At 42.3% G+C, this 23,230-nt stretch overlaps 1 protein-coding gene across 2 annotated transcripts in view; it reads right to left on the reverse strand.

The window, feature by feature from the left end:
• Positions 1-23,000, reverse strand: part of RNF10 (ring finger protein 10) — a 31,143-nt gene extending 8,143 nt beyond the window's left edge. For both annotated transcript variants that reach the window (XM_067700567.1, XM_067700566.1), the window contains exons 1-10: positions 22,697-23,000; positions 13,901-14,100; positions 8,773-8,972; positions 7,537-7,627; positions 6,329-6,513; positions 6,113-6,249; positions 3,312-3,472; positions 1,863-1,988; positions 1,273-1,549; positions 925-1,058 (exon numbers count right to left, since the gene is read on the reverse strand). In XM_067700567.1, the coding sequence (XP_067556668.1) occupies positions 925-1,058; positions 1,273-1,549; positions 1,863-1,988; positions 3,312-3,472; positions 6,113-6,249; positions 6,329-6,513; positions 7,537-7,627; positions 8,773-8,972; positions 13,901-14,100; positions 22,697-22,853 (1,668 nt within the window). In that variant the 5' untranslated portion in view covers positions 22,854-23,000. The remainder of the gene's footprint in view (positions 1-924; positions 1,059-1,272; positions 1,550-1,862; positions 1,989-3,311; positions 3,473-6,112; positions 6,250-6,328; positions 6,514-7,536; positions 7,628-8,772; positions 8,973-13,900; positions 14,101-22,696) is intronic.
• Between the last annotated feature and the right edge of the window lie 230 nt (positions 23,001-23,230).

Consider the following 23,230-nt stretch of genomic DNA (forward strand, 5'->3'; position numbering starts at 1 on the left):
AGGCAGTACACCACACCCTCTCAGATGGCAATGGGGCTCAAAGAGTTAGTGCTCAAGTTATCAGCTTTTGAAAAGCTGAACAGAAATTGTCAATTAACCTACCGTAAGGTAGAATAAGCAACCAAAAGCAGTTTTTTGGTTTGTGCTGCAAATGAATGAATTGAGGCTGGTAATGAATGATCTAAAGCGGATCAGCTGTTTCAGCTTTTCTGGGGGTCCACAACAAACGGGAGAATAAGGAAGGTAAGAGTTATTTACTGGGAAAAAAATCTGGGAACCACTGACTGAATTAATGATAACTGAGAAGGCAGATAAAGCAGGTTTCCCTACTGAGCAAAGCTTGGCCTAAAATAATAAAAAATGAAGGTCATTAATTTAATTTTCTTTTAATTCTTTTTCTGCATGTTTGATGGAAAGTTCACAGTACTTAAAAAATCTCTAAGTTTAAGGCTTTTAACAAATTTGTGATCAATACAACTGTAACTCTCAAAGAGCAAATATTCACATATGTAAATTATCAGACACTAATTCACAGGTAGCTGCTAAACCAAAAATTCATAACGAGCTTGTGTAAGCTACCTTAAAGCCTCCAAGGACTTTGTTTTCTTGCCATTTTCTCCCAAGCAATAAGGAGAAACAAAAACAAACTCATCTCTGAAAGTAGGAGACATCTCTATTCCCAAACCACAATAAATGAACCTGTGATACAGGGAGCAGTGGTGAGTGACCTAACAGAACCCTGGCACAGTGGGGGAGGGTCATTTAACTTTTTAAAAATTCACAGGCACCATCACTAACAAAAAGACTTAAAACCTTTCAAGACTAAAGGCCTTGAAAGTTTGTGAACTTGGTTCAGCTAGGCCCACCACAGAGACTAGGTTAATGCCGCTTCCTGCCCCTCCACCTCGCAAGGCAGGCCCTTACCTCAGACATGGAATACCCAGCGATCTCCACCACCGTGGCTGAGATCTTCTCAGGGCTCTGTTCCAGGCTGCCATACTCCCGCACGAGGCAGCGCACATTCACGGGGTGCAGGAACATGTGCTGCCCATCCTCCGCTGAAGACAAGTGGCTCTATCACACAATACTCTTGGCCAGTCCTCAAGTCAGGCCCTCCTTATCCCAGGCCCAACTCTCCCTCCCCAAGCTGAAAGGCACAACAGACCCCATCTGCCCAGGAGCTAGCGGCAATACCTCCCTCTGCTCAGAGAGCCAGATCACGTCTCTGAATCATTAAGCAGCAACCCAGCCCTCCTCCTCAGGGACACTCACCTTGGTAAAAGTAGTAACAAGGAGAGCTGCTCAGGTGTGTGATGCTTGGCTTGGTGACGGGTTCCTGCTGGCTGGACTCGGTACAAATGGTCCCCTCTCCAAGATTGTCTTCTGCTAACTCCAAGTCCTCACAGGCCTCTGACAACCCCTCAGGCTCTGGTTCAGAAACTGCTTCCTCTTCCTCTACCAGAGGGAGAGCAAGAGGACGAGGAGGAGAGCCAAGAGAACAAACTTCTGTGGTCTCTTCATCAAAAGCAGACAGATACTCCAGCATGCCCTGTTGGGACAAACTATAGGTCACAGAAAGAACATGTGGCAAAGGCAGGCACAGGAACCAAGCTCTCTTGAGGTTTACCTTAGCTGTCACATTCACTGATTTAACATCACTGGGGAAAGAACACACATAGAAAAAGCACATTGGAAAAATTTTAAAATAAATAAATAAATTAATTAATTAATTTAAAAGCACATAGGAAATACTCATAGTTCCCTCTTACCCCAAAAAAGTTCAAACCTCACAACAGGGCCTAACAGCTGAAGAGCAGCACCTGAGGAATGGCAGCCATTTAGTCTGTAACTGGGACACTAACCTTCCTGGGTTGAAAAACGGACTCCTTCGCCAAGGGAGCCATCAGCACCAGTTGTTCCAGAGCAGCCACGACACCAGCGACCTCCCCGCTGCTTTCAGCCAATCCTGACAGAGCCTCTTCCCGAGTCTAGAGCACCAGAGAGAAAACCAGAAACATACTTAGTGTGAAGGGCCAAATCTTACAATGGCCTTTCTCAACAGGAGCAAAAGTTAAAAGGCAAAAAGGAAGAGTCTAAGTACTTAGAATTCTCAATCTTTAAGGGAAGCAGGAAGCAAAAACACCTAGTACTCAAATGGGATGGTACTCTGCTTAGCATCTCTGACAAAGATAACGACAACACTACAAAAAAGCTTCCTGAACAGAAATCCCAGGACACAGGACTAGTCTTCTAGTTTTTACGAGCGAAGCTTTGAGAGAGCCCCAGTGCAGGAGACAAAGAGTCTGGGCAACCCCCACCTCAACCCGGATAGCTCTACTTCTAGGCAGCTTTTCTTCTCCCTGAAATGCATTTGAACAAATGCTCCGCACTACAGAAAGAAATTTAGAAGTATTGGGTTGGCCAAAAAGTTCGTTCGGGTTTTTCGTAAGACATTACAAAAACCCAAACGAACTTCTTGGCCAACCCAATAAATACACAGAACGCTGCCCAAAGAGGACTTATGAGTTAGAGAGAGAGAAATTCAAATACCAGCTTCACCTCTTATTAGTTATATGTCCTCAAGTAAATTATCTAACCCATGATTCCATCTCCTCATCCATGAAAGGGGATACTTGTTCTATCACACCAGGTTATGGAGCTTAAGTGAGAAAAAAATAACACAGCCCCTTTCATGGGGGCTTTCATTGTTCTAATATAGATCAATGATTCTCAAAATGTGATCTGGGGATGAGCAGCATCAGAACCACCCTGGAATTTGTGATAATGCAAATTATTAAGCTTACTGAGCCTAGACCTACTGAATCAGTCTCTCAGGGTGGAACACAACAACCAGTGATTCTGATGCTTGTTCAAGTTTAAGAATCTCTATTGTAGACGATACAGGACATAAGGGATTCTATATTTGGATAATTCTTGCTGCTCCAAAATCCTCAGCAGGCATTGCTAGAGCCCGCTGGAGAGGCCATACTAATTTCTCCACAATGTCCCTCAAATAAAACATCTCCAAAAATAAATCCAAATGTTTTCCTAAAGAACAAAAAAACCTACCTTGCTTAATTAAGAACACAGCTAATCTAGAAACTCAAGGGTCTCAGTTATAAGATCACCTTGACTTGTTCCTTTCAGCTCCAGAGAGCAGTTTAAAAATCCCTAGGTCAACCCCTTCCCCTCCTATCACCAAAGCCCAAAGCAAACCTACTTTTTTAGCCATTCCCCGCTTGTAATCTTAAATGTGGGGCTGAAGTAACTAATCCCCACCACCCCATCCCATTTCCAGTGCATCATCTCACCTTGAGCTCCTGGATAGCTGCCTCAATAAAGCAGGACTCGGGAGTGTGCTTCTCCTCTGCCAGCTGCTGCTCTAGTGCTGCTTTCTCTTCCTGAACCACCCGGTGCAGCACCTGCTCCTTCGAGGCCAGCAGCAATTTGGAGTACTGGCTGTGCTGTTCATCTACAAGAAAGCCAACAAGATGACAGAAATGCGGGACTTCCCTGGTGGCGCAGTGGTTAAGAATCCACCTGCCAATGCAGGGGACACGGGTTCTATCCCTGCTCCAGGAAGATCCCACATGCCACGGAGCAACTAAGCCCTTGCACCACAACTATTGAAGCCTGTACACTCTAGGGCCCCTGTGCCACAACTACTGAGCTCGAGTGCTGCAACTACTGAAGCCCGCGAGCCTAGAGCCCGTGCTCTGCAATGAGAAGCCCGCACACCGCAACGAAGAGTAGCCCCCACTCGCTGCAACTAGAGAAAGCCCGCACGCAGCAACAAAGACCCAACGCAGCCAAAAAAAAGCTCACGGCTGTGTGACTAAATAGGAACTTTCATACACAGCTTTTTTCCTAAAGTGAAAACGGACTGATTTAGCATGTTTTCCTTAAAAAATTTTAGCAATGACCTTAATATAAGGTTTGTAACTCTGACCCCATAACACAAGAAAGCTATCCTAAGAAAACCAAAGATGTAGTCAAAAAATTAATGCTCAGAACTCCCTGGCGGTCCAGTGGTTAGGACTCCACACTTTCACTGCTGAGGGTCTGAGTTCAATCCCTGACTGGGGAACTAAGATCCCACAAGCAGTGAGTTGCAGCCAAAAAGAAACCAAAAAACTGAAAAAACAATGTTCATTAATTATAGCATTATCTTTAGTATTAGAAAAGCTGCAACCAACTAGTAAGTCCAATAAAGGAAGTTAATGATATGATGGTATATTCATTAAAGAGAATTCTGCAGACATTAAAAATGCTTTTCTAAGAAGGAGGAATTTAGTGACACGGAGAAATAGCCACATTACATGGGGAAAGAAAAGATGCCAAAGAAGAAAACAATCCCAATCTCACAAAAACATACACGCATAGAAGAAAACTGTACAATTAACATTTGGGGGGTACCTCTGGATAAAAGGATCATGGATGATTTATTTCCTTTATTTCCCTCCCCCAGATTTTGTGGACTTTAAAATGTAATACACAGATCTATCTCATTTTTACCTTCTGTATCATGTTCGACAGCATGATATACTCTAATGAAAGTTTCTTGTGAACATTTAGGTTATTGCCAATTTCTATTACACTGTAACAAAAATATCCTTATACATGCTCCTTGGTACAAATGACTTCTTTATCATATTTAAGTATAAATGCTGAATCAAAGGTTGTGCATATTTTAAATACTACCAAATCCACCCCACACACACACACACACACACAAAAGGCTGTATCGATTTAAACTCCTATGAAGAACAAGAGTACCTAATTCCCCACCCCTGCCAAAACCCAGTACGGGCATGCCTCAGAGATATGCCTGTTTGGTTCCACTGCAATAAAGTGAGCATCACAATCAAGTGGATCACAAATTTTTTGGTTTTCCAGTGCATATAAAAGTTTTGTTTACACTATTCTGTAGTCTATTAAGTGTGCAATAGCACTATGTCTAAACGATGTACATATCTTAATTTAAAAAATACTTCATTGCTAAAAAATGCTAACCATCATCTGACAACAGCAGGGTTGCCACAAACCTCCAATCTGTTAAAAAAAAAAACAACTCAGTACCTGTGGAGCACAAAACGAGGTATGCCTGTATTTGCCTCATCGTGTGCGTGCGTGAGAGTGACTATGACAGGCATTTTGATTTGCATAACTCTAGGCAAAGTTAAACCTCTGTGGATACTTGGAGTTATTCAGATATCTTTTTCCTGGAAATGCTTTGCCAGATGCTTAGCCTATTCTACTAGACTGTTCATCTAATTTATAGAACACCTGTATGTTCTGGACATTAATCTGTATTTTAAATGTGTAAACCTTCCCCTAAGTTTATTTATCACCTGTTGACTCTGAGCAGTCTTGCTGGATTTTATTCTTATAAAATCAAATTCATCAATCTTTTTCTTTTATAGCATCTATGGTTTCAGCCTGGTTCAAAATTCCATCCAGGTAAAAAACCTGAGGATTTATAAAGATATTTTCCTGTATTTTCTTTTAAAAGTTTTGGATTTCGTTACATTTAATTCTTCAATCCATCAGAAATTGATTTTTATGAATGGTATGAGATAGAGATCTAATTTCATTTTATTTTTTCCATAAGAGTCAACTGTTTCAATACTGTTTATTGAAAAATCTCTTTTGCCCAGAAACTGAAATGCCACTTTAATTCAATGCTCATTTCCATGTGGAATACAGAGAATACAACCTCTTGCACTTCCCCCACTGTAAGCACTGCCCACACTCTAGATCCGAACTGCCTGGCCACCAGTCTGTCTCTTCTATTAGACACCGAGTTCCTTGATGACAGGTGCCAAGACTGGCTGACTGGGGAATCCCCAAAACCTGGGCACAGAGCCAGACACTATTCAACAAAGCTTTATATGTACTTTAATTTTTCATTTTACAACTGAACCAAATTGAAACCAAGAATGAAACCACTTTCTGCAAACTCCACCCCAACCTACTGGAACACTATGACTAATTTGGAAATGCCAGAAATGGCTTGCTGAAAGGCTAAATCTCTGACAGTAAAAAGATATATTCAAGGAACCTTAAAGGGTATACACCCACCATTATCTGCCCCCAAATTAACCGAACTTACCTCCAAGATGAATAGGATGTTCTACATTCATCCATTTGGATTTGGGCAAGGCCACCAACACCCCTTTCTGCCTCTTCATCAGCTGCATCGTAATGGTATCACCAACAACATACTGATGTGATTCTGTGGCAACAACACTGTAACATGGACATTTATATGTAGCAGGGCAAGGAGTTAGCAGACTGGGATCTAATCTAGTAAATATCTCCGTCTTACCTCTTGAGATCCTTCTTATGCACAGAACTGTAACAGATGGGACATTTACTCCAGGTCTTCTCGCTCAATGAAAGATAGTGCAGGATGCATGCCCAGCAGAAGATGTGTCCACAACGGGTTATCTTGGCTGCAGTAGGTGGATATAGGCATATTGGGCAAGATGGCACTTCATGGCTACAAATGCGCTGAAACAAAATGCCACCACAAGTTAAACTACTTTCAGAAATGACTACGGATTACCAAAGTTAAAGCCTCTCCTCTTCCATCCCCATCCCTGTACCGCTCTGACAACACATCTTCACAAAACTGTTCAACAGTGCAGGTATATGTACAATAGCACTTCAAGCAAATCATAAAGGAAACAGTAATAATAGTTTAATATACTAAAACAACTATACAACAGGTATTTTGGGGGTTCTACATCAAAGGGAAAAAATGACAGAAATCAATATATGATCCCATTTACAAAAAAAGATTTATATGTACGCATACATAAAGGCACAAAAAGGTTCTAGAAGTAATGTACCGGTAATTTCCAAAAGAGGAGTCAATGAGACTTCCACTTTATACTGTACGTCTCTACTTTTTTTTTTAAACCAATGCATATAAAACCTAAGTTTCATAGACCTTCTATGTCATTTTCAGATGATTCTATGAATTTTCACAGTAATGGGAGTCCAGGCTTTGGGTCCATCATTTTGAAACTACATCATATAACCTAGGAGTGACAAGGGGATACCCAGAGCCCATAACAGAGAAGAGAAAACAAACACAGCAGTAGCTTGGACAGAAGTACAGCTGTGTAGCTCATTTCACCTGTCACAAGGCCAAGGCCTAATCTGATACTGATTACTACAAATGGCTACCAATGAAGCAGTGTCCATGTAATGAGTCCATCCTGGGTCAGGAGGGTAACCAGAGTTCTCATATTCCTCTGATTACTTCTTCCCAGAAGAGAAGAGGTAGTAGACAGGACTGCTTTTGTCCTACACATCAGAGCCCTCCAACACCCAGTCCTGCAGGCCAGAGCCAATTAGCACAAAATGAACTCCAGAAGAAACCAGGACTGATCTCTGGAAAACATCTACACTAAGGCCAGGCAGAAAGTGGGATCAGCAGTAAACCCAGCCAAAAGCTGCTGTCACCACGGTCCCTTTCTTTAGTTCTCTCTCCCACTAACAGGTTATAAGCTTAGCTGAGCTACTCACCACTTGCTCCACGAAGTCCCAGTTGACTAAGGTATCAGGATCAGCAAAATGAACTGTGTAGTCTTGGTCTTCAGACACCACAAACTGGCAGCTAAAAATAGGGAGAGACAAGTAAAAGGCACTGTCAGAATCTACCAACAAGCCTTCAGCAGAAATTCATCATCTCTTTACTTAGAAATCAAATGCAGGCCATTAGCAGCCATGCTTTGTGAAGCACTAAACTAGGACTTCAGCCTCAGTTCCAAGTCCTGGCTCTGGAAGGAATCCAAAGACTCAGCGGGTAGGAGTCTACCATGAACTCTGTTTCTTCTGCTTCCAGGCCCAGCCAAGCTGCCTGCAGGCCCTCCTCTGAACTAAAATTAAGCCAGACTGTGGCTCCATCAACCAGAAGGGAAGCCAGATCTCCTCCCTCACCCCCAGAAACCACTAGTCTTCAAGGCAGTAGAAAAAACTGTCCCCACTCAATCTTTTGAGTACTAGCTTTTTGGTTATTTTGGCCACGCCACACGGCTTAGGGGATTCTCAGTTCCCTGACCAGGGATCGAACCCAGGCCACAGCAGTGAAAGCCTGGAATCCTAACCACTAGGCCACCAGGGAACTCCCACCAGTTTATATAAAGTACTAAATGGTTACTTCAGTCTAGATCCAAGGTCAAACCTTACATTATAACTAATGCCACACAAAAGGAAACAAAAGAGAATCAGTATTTGAGCAAATGTATGCCAAGCACTCCAACTTGGCACTCAATTCTCCCTTAAGTAATTTCTCCTCCTTTACAGAGGAAAAGCTGAATCTCAAAGTGGTTAGGTAAGTTACCCAAGGTCGAAGGCCAAAACAAGATTCAAATCTGGATTCAATTCCAAAGCAAACACTTTTACTACCTCATCATGATACTAAAGCATTATTTAATTTTAGCATTTATTTATTTAAGCTAAATAAATAAATTTATTATCTTCTTTTGAGCACCAAGAACATCCACTTGAAACACATCTGTGTTTTCAAAGTGAGGTGAGTGAGAGACAGAGAGAGAGAGAGAGAGACAGAGAGAGAGAGAGAGAGACAGAGAGAGAGACAGAGAGAGAGAGACAGAGAGAGAGAGACAGAGAGAGAGAGACAGAGAGAGAGAATCAACTCTGTTTCCGCCTCTCTCCCACAGTAGTTTAAAAGAAGCCTCTTTGCACCACAAATGCCCAAAGGCTCAACTTCACTTCCCTCTTAAGAGTAGCCATACTCACTTGGCTTGTAAAAACAATTCCTTGTTAAAAGGCTTATGTCCCCACTTGTTCCTTTTTCCCCAGCTGCCATGTCCACTGCCTTCAAAATGACCTGCCTGGCCACGGGGTTCAAAAGTGAAATTCAACAAGTGATTCAGGTTGATCTTCTTCGGACCAGAGAACTGGGCAGGGCTAAACTCTGCCCGCTGAGCCTCTGCTACCTAGAGAGAATGAGAATAAATCAGAGGATTTTAGATTAGGATGACACTTGCTAAATGACAGCAGAAACCTGCACAACCCCTCCTTCTACACGGCTTAAAATATTAACTAAATAAAACACAGGCTTATATTTAGTAAACAATTTTCCTAGGACGGGGTAATGCAAAAGTCTACCTAAGATCTAGATGGGAGTGGAAAAAGAGAAAAAGAGCCTCTAACATACAATTACTTATAAACTATTTAGTCTGCCCTAAGTGGCAATTAACCATTAAATGACAAAACCCAGCATGAACTTCTCTAGCTATCTTGAAGCACAAAGATTTACTTACCGGATTAATCTTTCCACAGTCCCGTAAGACTCCTACACCTTCACTCTTGTTAGCTACTTGCTCTCTGGTTTGTTTCTGGTCAAAATGAATCTGTGGAACTATACTCTGGAGGTGGCCTGCAGGCAGCTACTAACTGCCATAGGCTTCAGGATCCTGCCAGAGACCTCCTGTCTAAGACACACACTGCTATTCATTGTTAATTAAAACTGACAGAATTAGAACATGTAGGCAGACTAGCTCTGTGTCCAGAAATAAATCCAATCAGCACATTCAGAAACAGCTTAGAAAGTGACAAGAAACCACGTGTGAGAAATACCATTGCACAGAGATGGAAGATTTATTGTGTTGGAGCTTTTGTGGTCCTCCTAACATTCCCAAATTGAAATGGTACAGGTACCTGCTATAAGTCAGCTAGTCCATTTTCTAATCCCACTTTCCCAATTAACGTCATAGGCACTTGGCCCTGTCACTAAATACTAGTAAAGAGTCACTTTTTTTTTGGTAAGCCTGTTTTACGTTTATTTTTTTTTAAGATTTTTTTTTGATGTGGACCTTTTTTTTTTTAAGTCTTTATTGAATTTATTACAATACTCCTTCTTTTTTATGTTTCGGTTCTTTGGCTGTGAGGCATGTGGGATCTTAGCTCCCCAACCAGGGATCGAACCGCGCCTCCTGCATTGGAAGGCGAAGTCTTTAACCACTGGACCACCAGGGAAGTCCCTGAAGAGTCACTTTAAATAGCTATATACCATTATATTACAATAGGTATACTATAATGCCTTAGTGTAGGACAGATTGTTCATGGCTTTTCCAGCATTAACAAAATAATGCTATGATAAACACAGTTGACAGACCTTTGTGCACAAACATTTGAGCACCTACAATTATTTCTTTTGAATGTAGAGTAGGAATTACTGAGTCAAAGGAAATGCAAATTTAAGGCTTTTGCTGCTTGTTAGTAAAGTCAAATTTAGAGTTTAATGAGCAACACTTGTATATACACGATAAAGAAATCTAAAGAGTACAAAAAAGCGGACTTCCCTGGCGGTCATGTGGTTGAGGCTCAGCGCTTCCACTGCAGGGGGCGCGGGTTCAATCCCTGGTCAATCGGGGAACTGGGATCCCGCATGCCTCGCGGTGAGGGCAAAAAGAGTACAAAAAGAGATAAAGCCAAAGATACCTTCTATTCCAGAGGCAACCAATATATCCTCTGAGATATTCTATGAATACGGAATCAGAGTATATGATCGTTATGATTAAATACAGTGGCATATCACACAGTTAGGTAATCTCCTTTTATCTTAACAGATCTTGGGAGACAACACCTCCCCCTCACTGTTTATGTAACTCACCAGAGGAAGCCCAAGACTTCCAGGTCATCCCTTATCTCTCACCCCTAGACTCTCATCTCCATAGGCTCTGCCTCCCCTAATCAGTCTTCCACTCTAATGCCCCAAACTCAGATAAGAGCTCATGTTCACTCAACAAAATCTACCACATTCTCAACCTTCTACCTTCATCTTTTTACCACTAACGGCCCACTGTCTCTAATACTGCCCATCATAATTCCTGATTACACTTCCAACATGTTCACCTCTCAGTTCCTTGACTTCCTCTCCTCCAATCAGCTTGCCCTCCACTCTACCTCTGCCACCCACTGCCATGGGCATACCATCTAGAGCTGTGCTGTCATAACAAAGCAGCCACTACTATCCAGATATGATGGCTACTGAGCACTTGAAATGTGGCCAGTACCACATCATGAAATAGCATTTTAGCTATATTGGATTAAATATATTAACATTAATTTCATCGTTTTTACTTGTTTACTGTGACAACTAGAAAACTTTAAGTTACATATTTGGCTTGCCATTTCTATCTTAGCATTTCTACTGGATGGCACTGCTCTACAGTCTAGACCACAGTGGTAATAACTGCACCTCTTCCACCATCTTAATTTTGAGCACCCTACCAGCAACTCACTCCTTTCTCAGCTTGTTTCCGTTAGTTCTGATTCTAACAACTTTTCACCTCCATTGGGATCTCCAAACCAGTGATCCAACACCCTCCCCCCAAATCTTCTTTCCTTATTTGGCTCTGATCCTATTCCATTGCCCTCTTCTCTTTGTCAGCTGTACTCACCGGGCAAAACTTTCCCAATTAATCCACAGCATCAGAGCAAGTAAACATGGCTAAAGAACACAACCACACCATACCAACCAGCCTCACTAAAGTAGACCTTTCTGCGGCCCAGCGGTCATACTGCAATCCTATTACGCTTCTGTGCTCCACGGATTCCCCCAGACACCCAGACAAATCCTCCAGTCCTCTGGTTTCCAAACCTCCTCTCTTGGCTCACCTTTTACACTTCACTGAGACAGTAAGAACAATCAGAAAAGAACTCCAACGTGCTCCTAGTCTGCCTTCCTCTTGTTACTGTGGATGAACTGGCGAAGCTCCTAAGCGAACTCCTCCACCTGTGCGCTAGACCCCAACTCCTCAGGAACTCAAGGACACTTCTAGGAATTCTCTCTCTCCTCTGCATCACGTTTTCCCTCTTACCAGAACAATCCCATTAGCAGAAGTATGCTGCATTTCTCTAAGCTTAAAATCTCTCTTGACCTCACATTCCCCTCAAGCTACTGCCTCACCTCTCTGGTCCCCTGTAAGAGCAAAACCACTAGAAAGTAACTATCTAAACTTGCTGTTTCTTCTTCATATCCTCTCTAAAGCTATGCCAATCAGGTTTTTGTCCTCACCACTCCACCAAAGCAGCGCAAGGCCAAAAACCTAAACTACCTTCCCATTTCCAAATCTAAAGGTCAACTTTCCATCCGAATCTTCTTACCCAGCCTAACAGCAGCACAGGACAAAACAAGCCATTTCTCCAAATGGCTTTCAGTTCTCTTCCTCCCTTTTTGCTGGTTCCTTATCATCCTGACTCCAGGCTCAGTCCTTGAATCTATTCCCTTTTCGCAACACTCACTCCTTAATGATCCCACTTAGTTCCATAGTTGCAAACACCAAGTGTACATGGACAGCTCTCTAGCCAGGGTCTCCTCCTTGAACTCGACTCAGTTAACAGCCTATCTATACTCAGAGATCCAACAGGCATCTCAACGCAAATATAACACTTCCAAATGACATTCTTTATCTAATCTAAACATCCCCCTTCCCTCCCCATCCCAAAACCCTGTACTCCTCTTGAACTTGCCCCCATTTCAGCAAACGGTACCTGAATTGGGCCCCTACCAAAAACACTAGTCATTTATTTCTCTGCTCAAACCCCACATCTAATCTATTTAAAAATCCTGCTGGCTCTACCTGCAACTATCTCCCCAAATATGATCCCCTCTCATCACTATCACTCTGTTTCAATCACTCTCACCAGGAATACCTTAATAAGCTCCTAACTAGTCTCCCTGCTTCCACTCTCCCCTTTACAATTCCAAGTCAGATTACCTTACTTCTCTTCTTAAGCCCCCCAATAGCTTCCCATCTCTCTGAACAAAAGCCAAAGTCCTTCAAGGGCCTATGTGATCTGATTCCTCTGTCTTACTCTTTGGCTTCATTTCCTGCTTCTCCACCCGTGGTAGCCTATTTGCTTTACCTCAAACACACGAAAAACATTACCATCTCTGGTCCCTTGTACTTGTAAATTCGCTCTTGCTAACACACCCTTCCTCAAATTCTACTGTGTGCTCCCTTGCTTCATTCAGGACTCAGAGAGTCCTCAGAGAAGCTTTCCTTAGCCACCTCCTAAAACTACTCTTTGTTACTCTCTATCCCTTTACCGCTCTCAGTCTACTTTTTTTTAATTTAATAATTGTATTTATTACATAACGATTTGTTTATTGTCTCCCCAAACTAGATTATAAGCTCTACCCAATGCTGTATTCCAAACTCTAAATGATATTTAGTGCATAGTAGATGAGGAATAAATTTCTGGTGAGTGAATGAATTCTTCCATTAGTGCATCCATTAAATCTTGTTGTATACTGGTTACATAGTAGGCAACATTCAAACAGCAGGATAATATATTTAACCAACAATGTATTTAACTCTGATAGCATTTAGTTTGTTTCCTAAATTGTGCAACTACAAACAATGTTGCAATGACCTCCCTTGTACATGAGTCTTTATGCACTTACAGAAAGATATCTAAGAAACTCCTAAAATCAGAGTACCTGGGACTAAGAATATATAGCATTTTACATTTTTCTAGATACTACTGGGCAAATTAATGTCATTAATTAATGCCATTTTATTACCTAAATATTCCAAAGTGTACCTATAAATCAAGAGTGATATTAAAAGGATGACACAAAATTTTTTTAAAGCATGATACAAATTACAGTACCCGAAATTTGCTATAATTTCTCACAATCCATAATTACAATGTCTTCCAAGAAAATGTTCATAACCTTCAAGGGAAGAAAGGAGGAGAAGTTCCAAACCTAGTTAATCCTCTACTACTCAAGTAATTCAGAAAGGGGGGGAACTCTTGCTCCCACCCCTTCCCAACCACTAATAAACTGGGGATGGGGGGATCAGACCTCATGCTTCTTATGTTCTAGAAAGGACATTCTAAAATTCCATACCTCATCTCGTCTTCCACCATTGAAAGAAGAGCTAAAGAGTTTGTTGCTGCTGCCGCCGCCCCTTTGAGGAGGCATCTTATTAAAAGTTTTGCTTTTCTGTGAATTGGAGCGACGGGACTGGTTGATAAAATTTTCATTTTTGGGGTAGGAAGGTTCACGTTTGCGATTATAACGCTTGGATCCACTTGAGTTCTTTCCATCTGAAAGCAAGAAATGTGAAAAAATTAGTTAAGAAATGATACATATACTTGACGAATTGCTCTCCACCTCCCAACAAAATTGTGTTTAAACAAAGGTAAGTGGGCCCTTCCATGACCTCCAAGCTATCTGGGTTGGGCCAGAGCATCAGTGCTTTCGGCAAGACATTACACAGTAAGGTGAAAAAAAAAATTTTTTTTTGGAATGAAGCCTAAAGGGTCCCTCCCTCAGGAGGGACACAATATAGATCAAACCACACAGACTCTCAGTTCACAATGTCTTTCTTTATAACAGAGCTTAATCACTGCTCTTGTATTGATACAAGTCCATTCAGACAAAGTGACAGAAAAAGAACAGCCTATCTATATTAAGGAAAAGTACTTTATCTGGAGGCAGGACAGAAGGCATTCTTCTTAAATTACTACAACACAGCTAGACCCTATACCGCAATGGTGTGGCCTAGGTCTTAGCAGATATACAGAAGGCACAAAAGCAAAACAATATTTACATACGTTTTAGAGGTCAAACTGAGAAGCTATTAAATTGACAAAACAAAAGAAGTTGGACTCTAAGAGTATATCAGCGTGAAGTTATACCCTTTTAAAAACTGTTTCTTGCTTTTTTTCTCCAATTACAAGAACATAAGTTCAATTTTGGAAACCAGAAGAATAAATTCGCCAGTGCCCATGGAATACCAACCTATGAAGTGTTTAATTTCCTTTTATTCTCCATTTTATACACTCATCACACATCTTCCACAGAATGACAGGCATATAAGATATATTGTCTTCCACCTATTACTACTTGAGCATTTGCATGCACCCCTAGGCTTCAAAAACATGATTAATGGCCACACTGTTGTCTACCATATGCTATGGCGTAACATAACCAATTTGTTGTACATTTAGGTGGTTTCTGACTTTTTGTTTATTTAATATAATAGTATTGGGAGCCTCTTTATACAGAGGCCTGTGTGTATAATTATGTCAAGTTCTCAAAGTAGAATTAGCAGATTAAGTATGATCATAAAGCCTTTTACGCATCCTCAAGTTGCTTTCCAGAACCATACCAATTTATTTATATTCTAACAACAGTATAAGAGACAACATCTAGTTTACTACATTCTTTATAATACTCAGTTGAATAAACTTTGTTAAATTGAAGGGTCAAAATAATTTGTTTCAAATTTGAATTTCTCTGATGACTAGCAACAAACATTTTTTCAGTCTGTTAACCATTTGTATTTTGTGTAAAGAGCTCGTTTGTATTCTTTGCCCCACTTTTTCTACTGCAGAGCTGAACTGCATAGATTATTTTGTCCAAATTGAACAAAGAACCCTGACCAGACACTTTTTTTTTTTTTTTTGCGGTATGTGGGCCTCTCACTGCTGTGGCCTCTCCCATTGCGGAGCACAGGCTCCAGACGCGCAGGCTCAGCGGCCATGGCTCACAGGCCCAGCCGCTCCGTGGCATGTGGGATCTTCCCAGACCGGGGCACGAGCCCGTGTCCCCTGCATCAGCAGGCAGACTCTCAACCACTGTGCCACCAGGGAAGCCCCCAGACACATTTAACATGTGCCAAAGTTTACCAGCTTTAAAAAAAAAAAGCAGGGGAGAGGAGGCAAAATAAAACCTATCTGAGAACCTGAGACCCATACCAAGTAAATAACGGTGAAAGGTCCCCAAATTAGTCTTCAGACAAAAAAAGACTCATCTTTCTTGTCCCTTCACTCACTTCATCTTGCCTTATTTCAACAGAGAAATCTGACCAAATCAAGTCTGTACCCTACACTTTAATGGCTTTAAAAGCAAGAACAGAGAAAACAGAAGTTGGGGGACTTTTAATGAAGAAATCCATTAGGCTTACTCTCAAACTTTAAAGGGGTGGTAGTTTATAAAGTCGAGAAGACTCCAGGGCTTCCCTGGTGGCGCAGTGGTTGGGAGTCCGCCTGCCGATGCAGGGGACACGGGTTCGTGCCCCAGTCCGCAGAGCGGCTGGGCCCATGAGCCACGGCCTCTGAGCCTGCGCGTCCGGAGCCTGCGCTCTGCAATGGCAGAGGCCCCAACCATGAGAGGCCCGCGTACCGCAGGAAAAAAAAAAAAAAAAGAAGACTCCAGCATGAGCCTCAGAAACTACAACCCCCTCACACCTGCCAAAATATAGCTTAATCCTATTTATGTTAAAAATATATAATTAATAGAAACATGTCTGGAAAGGCAACAGAGCAGGCTGTTAATGACATTTACCTTTGGGAGATGAAGCTATTCACGTTGGCCTAAAACAGTGGTTCTCAATCCTACAGTTTGTAGGAATCACCCAGATGAGCTTTTAAGGGATTCTTGTGCTCAGGCCTCACCCTCTAAAATTCTGACCTAAGTAAACAGAATTACTGTTCTGTATACTAATAATTTGGATAATTAAAAAACTGTAAGTACCTACAAGAAATTATTTCTAGACAAGGTGACCAGCTTCTTTTACAGCAGACAAAAATAAATTCAAGGTGAAGCATATCCTCAGGGAAAAGGAAACATCAGCTGATAAACCAGAGTCCAGATTTTCGAAGCAACCACTTCACACTCAGTTTGCCAGCAACATGGGATAAATGAGAGGTATGTCATCCTCTCCAAACCTGACCAGTCATGTGAGATGGCAGCACTGTCAACAGAACAGATGGTCAAAGAAACACTGCCAGGCTAGGGTTCACTCCTACCAGTCACCTTTCAATCCCAGTTAGGGAAAGTGACCAGAGCTTAAAAGTTAGAATTTAAGAACTAGACTTTTACCTACTACTTCAGTTCGCAACAGTTACAGTCAAACATGGCATCAGTGGTAACAATTAGAAAATGAAACTTCAGATCTCAAATTCTGCCTTGCTCTGAACCCATGAAATTAGTAAGATTTCAAATTAACGGAAAATTCAGAGGGATACAGAACCCCAGCTAACTTTACCATGAAAAGAAATGAGGTTTTATGAAGAGGATAGGCATATGCAGAAAACATATGTTCCCCAAACCTTATTATCCAAGACTATTTCAGATGATCCTGCATTTGACCCTGTTGTTTTCAAGACCTAATAGATTTAGACTGCACAGATTTAGGTAAAGCCAGATTCTACACTTCAAGGGCTCAAAAAGGTAACCTGGCACTCAGAAGGAGGGCTGTTTTCATTTCTTCACTTATTACCACACTGGCAAGGAAATGGTTTCATAATGCTTACAGAACTGCTGACAGTGAACTGCTCACTTCTAAAACATTACGACAACTGACCACATAAGGATTCAAGATTTTAGTTGCTAAAATCCACTCCCTCATCTTGTTTTTCACTTACCTACAGGCGTGAAGTCAGACATCTAAAGTGAGAGGCTGGCTCTTATCTCTAGACCCAGGCAGCTAAAGATTGAAGGTAGTTAGGCCTGGGACCCAGAGATAAAACTCAGGAGTGCTATTTCTGAGGCAACTTGCCAGAATATACATGTGAATAAGTTGGGGGATGAATCTGTCCTCCTTTCTCTAATAGGAGATAGCAATGAGGTGATCTGCTTTAGATTCTGGAAAACAGACAAAAAAGTCAAACTAAGTTCCTAGGACACACATATTCTCTGTTGAAAGTTTTAAATTTCAAAGTGGTTGTTCACAATCCTGGCTGCACAAGAGAATCATTTGCAGAGACTTTTAAAACTATGGATGTCAGGGCCCAAACCAGACCTAAAGAATCAGAAAGAATTGCTAGGGAAGAGCCCCACACACCCTTATTAAGAAAAAAAAAAAAGGTCCTTAAGAGATTCTAATGCACACCCAGAGCTGAGAACTGCCAAAAACTATCAAGACACATTCCAAAATGGACCATTAGTTAAATGGCTCAAATCCAGAACACAGGAGACTTGAAAACTTAATCCACTGTGTCTCAGCTGTCCCACATTTCCCTAAGAGAAAGCTCTCCACCAAGTAAGAGTAAGCATATTTCAGTCTCTTCCCCCAATTACCAAATAACAGGCCATAAATTTTTCAGTTAAAAAATTTGGCAACATCAACATTTCTAGCTGTAGTTGTAACAGGTGGGACAGTCTATAGATCAGAATACCAGCCAGAAAGTTTCTGCTGCTGATTCATGCCATGTCACAAGCAAGTTGCTTATCCGTCATCCAAAGCGGTTGACAAGCACCTCTGGAGGGGCAACATATGGCCTTACTACAGAATCAACTGATAACTGAGTCCAGCTGAAATTATTAATTCTGAATGAAAGGAAGAGAGATGGGGTATCAGGAATGACACATGTGCCAATAAGTTACTTGCTTGTTAAGTGAATTTATATAAAGTGTACTTAGTAATATTGCCTGGGACTTCTTAGGAATTTACTTGGACAATTACTCTAACTCCTGGTTTTCTTGTCAGTAAAATAGGGCTAATCCTCTCCCCTCCCTCCTCATAGAGTCATGAGGACTAAGAGAAAACTTCTGTAAAATGCCTACCCTGGTGGCTGGCACATAGTTGCTGTTATTTGAAAGCTTATTATTAATAAATCTAAAATTCCTATCAAGAGCACCTATTAGACTTTCAAAAAGCCATAGAAACCAAGGACTCAAGCCAACCAGCCTGGAAATTCTTTTAACTTCCCTAAATGGTGTTTATTGAAGGCTTTAAGTCACCTCAATTTTCAAAGCCATCAAAACCTCCAGTTCCATTTACAGCTCAGAGGCTTTCTTCAGAGCAGATTACCCCTAGTAACCTGGCTTCTGGTACCGGAATATAAGAGGAAGAGTGTCAGGACAGTGCTTCATACCACCAACCTCAAAATAACTGCTTCATAATACCTGACCTTCCTTTAACCTCCATGGCAGTACCATCCCCCACTCAAAGGATGGGGCAAGAGACTGGTTCCGGGCCAGGGTCCATTGTTTGCCCCAAAACAGCCAGGTCTCTCTCTTGCCTCTTTTTACTTTCTTTGCTCTTTTTTTTTTTTTAAATCAGTTTACTGTTTGTTTTTTTAAATATTTATTTTTATTTATTTATTGGCTGTGTTGGGTCTTTGTTGCTGTGCGCAGGCTTTCTCTAGTTGCAGTGGCTTCTCTTGTTGTGGAGCATGGGCTCTAGGCGCATAGGCTTCAGCAGTTGCAGCATGTGAGCTCAGCAGTTGTAGCTCACAGGCTCTAGAACGCAGGCTCAGGAGCTGTGGCACACGGGCTTAGCTGCTCCGTGGCATGTGGGATCTTCCCGGACCAGGGATGGAACCCGTGTCCCCTGCACTGGCAGGCGGATTCTTAACCACTGTGCCACCACGGAAGTCCCTCTTTGCTCTTTCTAAACAACTTTCCCCGAACTCTAAACCACCTCTCTCCTCTGGGCTACATTCCTGGGATATTTACTGTTGAACGTTCTTAGAACTACATCTTAGCACTACTGGAACAAAACTGTAGGAATAGATCCAAGAAAAGGAGTATTATGCAAATGTTTGAAGCAATTAGCCAAGGCAAAGAAACTGTGGTATGCCAATCTGGCCAGAAAGATCAAGTAAATCCTGTTAGCCAAATGTACTTATTTCCTGTGTGCATGAAGGGCAAACCTAAGCCAGTCGCAGGAACAAAGACTCAAGTATATTTATCATGTAACTAGGAAGCAAATGACCATTTATTACACACATGGTTTACAGAATTAGAAACCAAAGATTTTTTTCTCATGTGAGGCAGGAAAAGAAGAGTGGAAAAGGGAATTAAATATTTAAAAACTGAAAAATTCTTGTTCTTGTTACTTTAACAAAAGACAGACAAGTTGTAAGTCATGTCTTTTCACCTCACCTTTCCTGTTCTTCCTTCAACTCAGTACCATGAAACTCAAGAGGTCCCTTCAACAATTTCCAGCTGAATCAAGTACATCAAGTGTTGAGTCAGCTTCTGAAATCCTACAGAAATCTTTTTACGGAATTATGCAAAATTTCAATCTACTCTTTTGTTAGAGCAGCCATCTAGAAGTAGAAGTCACTGTGTAAGAGGTCCTGAACAATATCTGCTATGGTAGCATTAGTCTTAGTTGTAATGTTCTTAAAGCAGTATATGCTACCTTTCAGCTCAACCTTAGCCAATATCTAGTTTCCTAAGCCATTTTTAATCTCTATTTACTGTCTCTGAATTTGTTCCTAAATGCAAACAGGTGATTATGGTTGATGATGAACTCTATTTAGCTACAGGCCTATCCTTCCTTTTTGCTAAGGGAATATACATAGCAGCAGCCAGAAAAGTAGGCAATAGCAATGGCAAACATATTCAAGCTCTCTTACAAACACTTTAAACAAAAACTAATGCTACCAGAGGGCACACCTGTGTATTTCATAAAGCCCAGCAAAAAAGTCCTTTCCGTGAGTTTTTACTTCCTTCCTCAGAAGCTTTCAATTGATAAGGTGAATAGTGTTTTAGAAGTCTTTCATGGGGTTTTTGTTTGGGGGGGAAGGGGAACGTCCGTGGCAGCCCAGTGGTTAAGACTCCATGCTTCCACTGCAGAGGGCACGGGTTCCATCCCTGGTTGGGGAACTAAGGAACCCACATGCCCCATGGCAGCAGCGGCCAAAAAAAAAGAGTATTTTATAGGTTTTTTTTTTTTTTTTTTGCCATGCCGCATGGCATGCGGGATCTTAGTTCCCCTACCAGGGATGGAACCCGTGCCCCCTGCAGTGGAAGCGTGGAGTCTTAACCACTGGACCATCAGGGAAGTCCCTTTATGTAGCTGCTTAAAAAAAAAAAAAATTCACTTCAGTCAGAATGAACCCAACAATTAATACTTACTCTATACAAGTCTGACTGAAATGTTAACACTGACAAATATTTACTTTGGTCAAACCACAACAGAATTCTGCATCATCCTGTTGGGTAATGAGAGTTAGTTCCACTAATCAACATATTCAAAGTCAGGACAATACAAGTTAAATGCCTTACATACCTCAGATTTGTTGCTGTATTATTTTGTTTGAGTTGGGGCAAACTTTCACCTACTGTTTCACTAAATAATAAATCAACTTAAGGCATTTACTGCAACTGATTCATGACTATAAGTTAGTGGCTTAAACAGGAGCCCCAGAAAAATTAGTTGAGAATTAAGATAGCTGGAGAACCAGAATCTTTAACATCTAGGAATAGAATGCAAAAGTTATTTACCAGCTGTACTGAAAAATATGAAGACTGTTCTAAACTAGTTCCAACACTGGCCAAGAGGACTGGCAAACCTCTATCTCTAGGGGAGATCTCCGATAAACCTACACATGTGCAAAACCCCAAAATTAGTCTACATAATACTGCCTGACGTGGCCTGAGAGTCTACACTTATCCCTGCTTAGATATTTAAAGCATTCATTCTTATCAAGACAACTGGTCTCCACCTGAGTTCCAAAAGCAAGCTCTAGAAGACCTTGACGTACCAGGTAAACAAGTTTGCTATATAGAGCAGAAAAACTCTGAACTCAACTCAGCCTTACAGTTGTTTTTCTGGTTTTTAAGTCAGCCTTGCAGTTTTCTTAATCTTGGAAGTTTTAAACAACTGGAGCTCCACATCTGGGGACTCCAATGTTCCCCTCTCTGCCACACATCCCCACTATTCCCACTGAAAACATTTCCTATTACTGCTAATTTAATCAAAATACAAAAGAGCAGAGCTTTGCAGTAAGATGAAGACATTCAACTCCAGATCTCCTGGCTTCTCACCTTTTTCCTTCTTTAGATATGAACAATTCCACCCTGCTGGACAGGTGACTGGAGTATTGAAAAAAGAGGTAAAAGCCTAGCCCAGTACCTGGCACATGGTAAGCCCTCAATAAATAGTAGCTATTATCATCATGATGGTCATATTTAATAGAGAGGCAGGACTACAGAAATGACAAAATCTTCCCCATAAGATGACACCATCCTAGTCTAACAAGGAAATAGACATGTTGTGCATTTGGTGCATGACAGGTGTCAGGTACTCTCCTAAGCATTAGTTCATTTGTTTCCTAAGTTAATTTATTTTCTCCACCTTTACAGGTAAGGAAACTGAGACACTCAAGGTCTGGCAAACCTAAAAAGACTGAATCCAGAGGCTGTTCTCTTAACCACTACTCCACACTAAACAAAGCCATTCAAAGATGAGTCCTCTTCATCTGGGGAGATCTGGGACCAGGTCATTCAACATGAGATTTGAGTTTAACAAATCTCTGGGCCCCACCCTCCCGTTTAAACTTGAACACTACCCAATTCTATTTCAACATTAAGAGTAAATGAACTTAGTGGTTTTAGGCGCGTACGCTGGTGCGTCAGACAAACCAGGTCTTCAGGCCTACTACACATACTAGCTGGTGACCTCACTTTTTCTGAGCCTCAATTTCCTCATCCGCAAAATGGGGATAAGAATAGCATCTACTTCACCGAGCTATTTCGAGCTTTAATGCAAGGATGTACTAAAACCACGCAGTACAGTTCTCATTAAGTGTTAACTAGAAGTAATGGGAGCCATGGGAAAGAGAAAGATATGAATAGTAGAAAGCGGAGCTTGTCCCTGGGTGACCCAGCTGGCACACAAGCGAGGATCCTCCCCAGCATTAGGAGCAGTCGCCCCCCGCCAAAGGAGCCCGCCCTTACCGCTCTTGGGTTTAGACTCGCCGGCCGGCCCTGCAGAGGCGGAGCGGGTGGGCTGTTGCCCTTTGCTGCTGCCCGAAGAGGCGGAGGAGCTGCTGGAGCCGCTGTTCTTGTCCATGTCGGAGGCGGTGGCGGCGGCGCTGGGGGAGCTCTGCGGCATCAAAGGGGGCCTTGGCGGCGGCGGCGGCGGCAGTCGGAGCGGAGCGGGCGCGGCGGAGACCCAGGCTCATGGCGTTCGGGGCCGGCGGGGGTCGGCGGCGGCAGCGGTTCTCGGCCTTCATGGCGACATTTTTCCCTGTTTCCTTCCTCGGCTTCTCAAACTGGAAGGAGAAGCAGCGGGCGGGGCTCTTGAGCCCGGCGGCGGCGGTGACCGAGGAGGAGGAGGAGGCCGGGGCTCGGAGGTCCGGGCCGGGCCTGGCGGGGCGGAGGCTGCGGGGAAAGGGGAGGCGAGGGAGGGTGCGCGAGCCCCGCCGGCCGGCCGGACACGCTCTCCCGCCGCGGGGCAAGGGAGAGGGCTTGCTGTCTTGGTGTCGGGGA

The sequence above is a fragment of the Pseudorca crassidens genome, chromosome 12, assembly GCF_039906515.1.
Source record: "Pseudorca crassidens isolate mPseCra1 chromosome 12, mPseCra1.hap1, whole genome shotgun sequence".
NCBI classification, from domain to species: Eukaryota; Metazoa; Chordata; class Mammalia; order Artiodactyla; family Delphinidae; genus Pseudorca; species Pseudorca crassidens.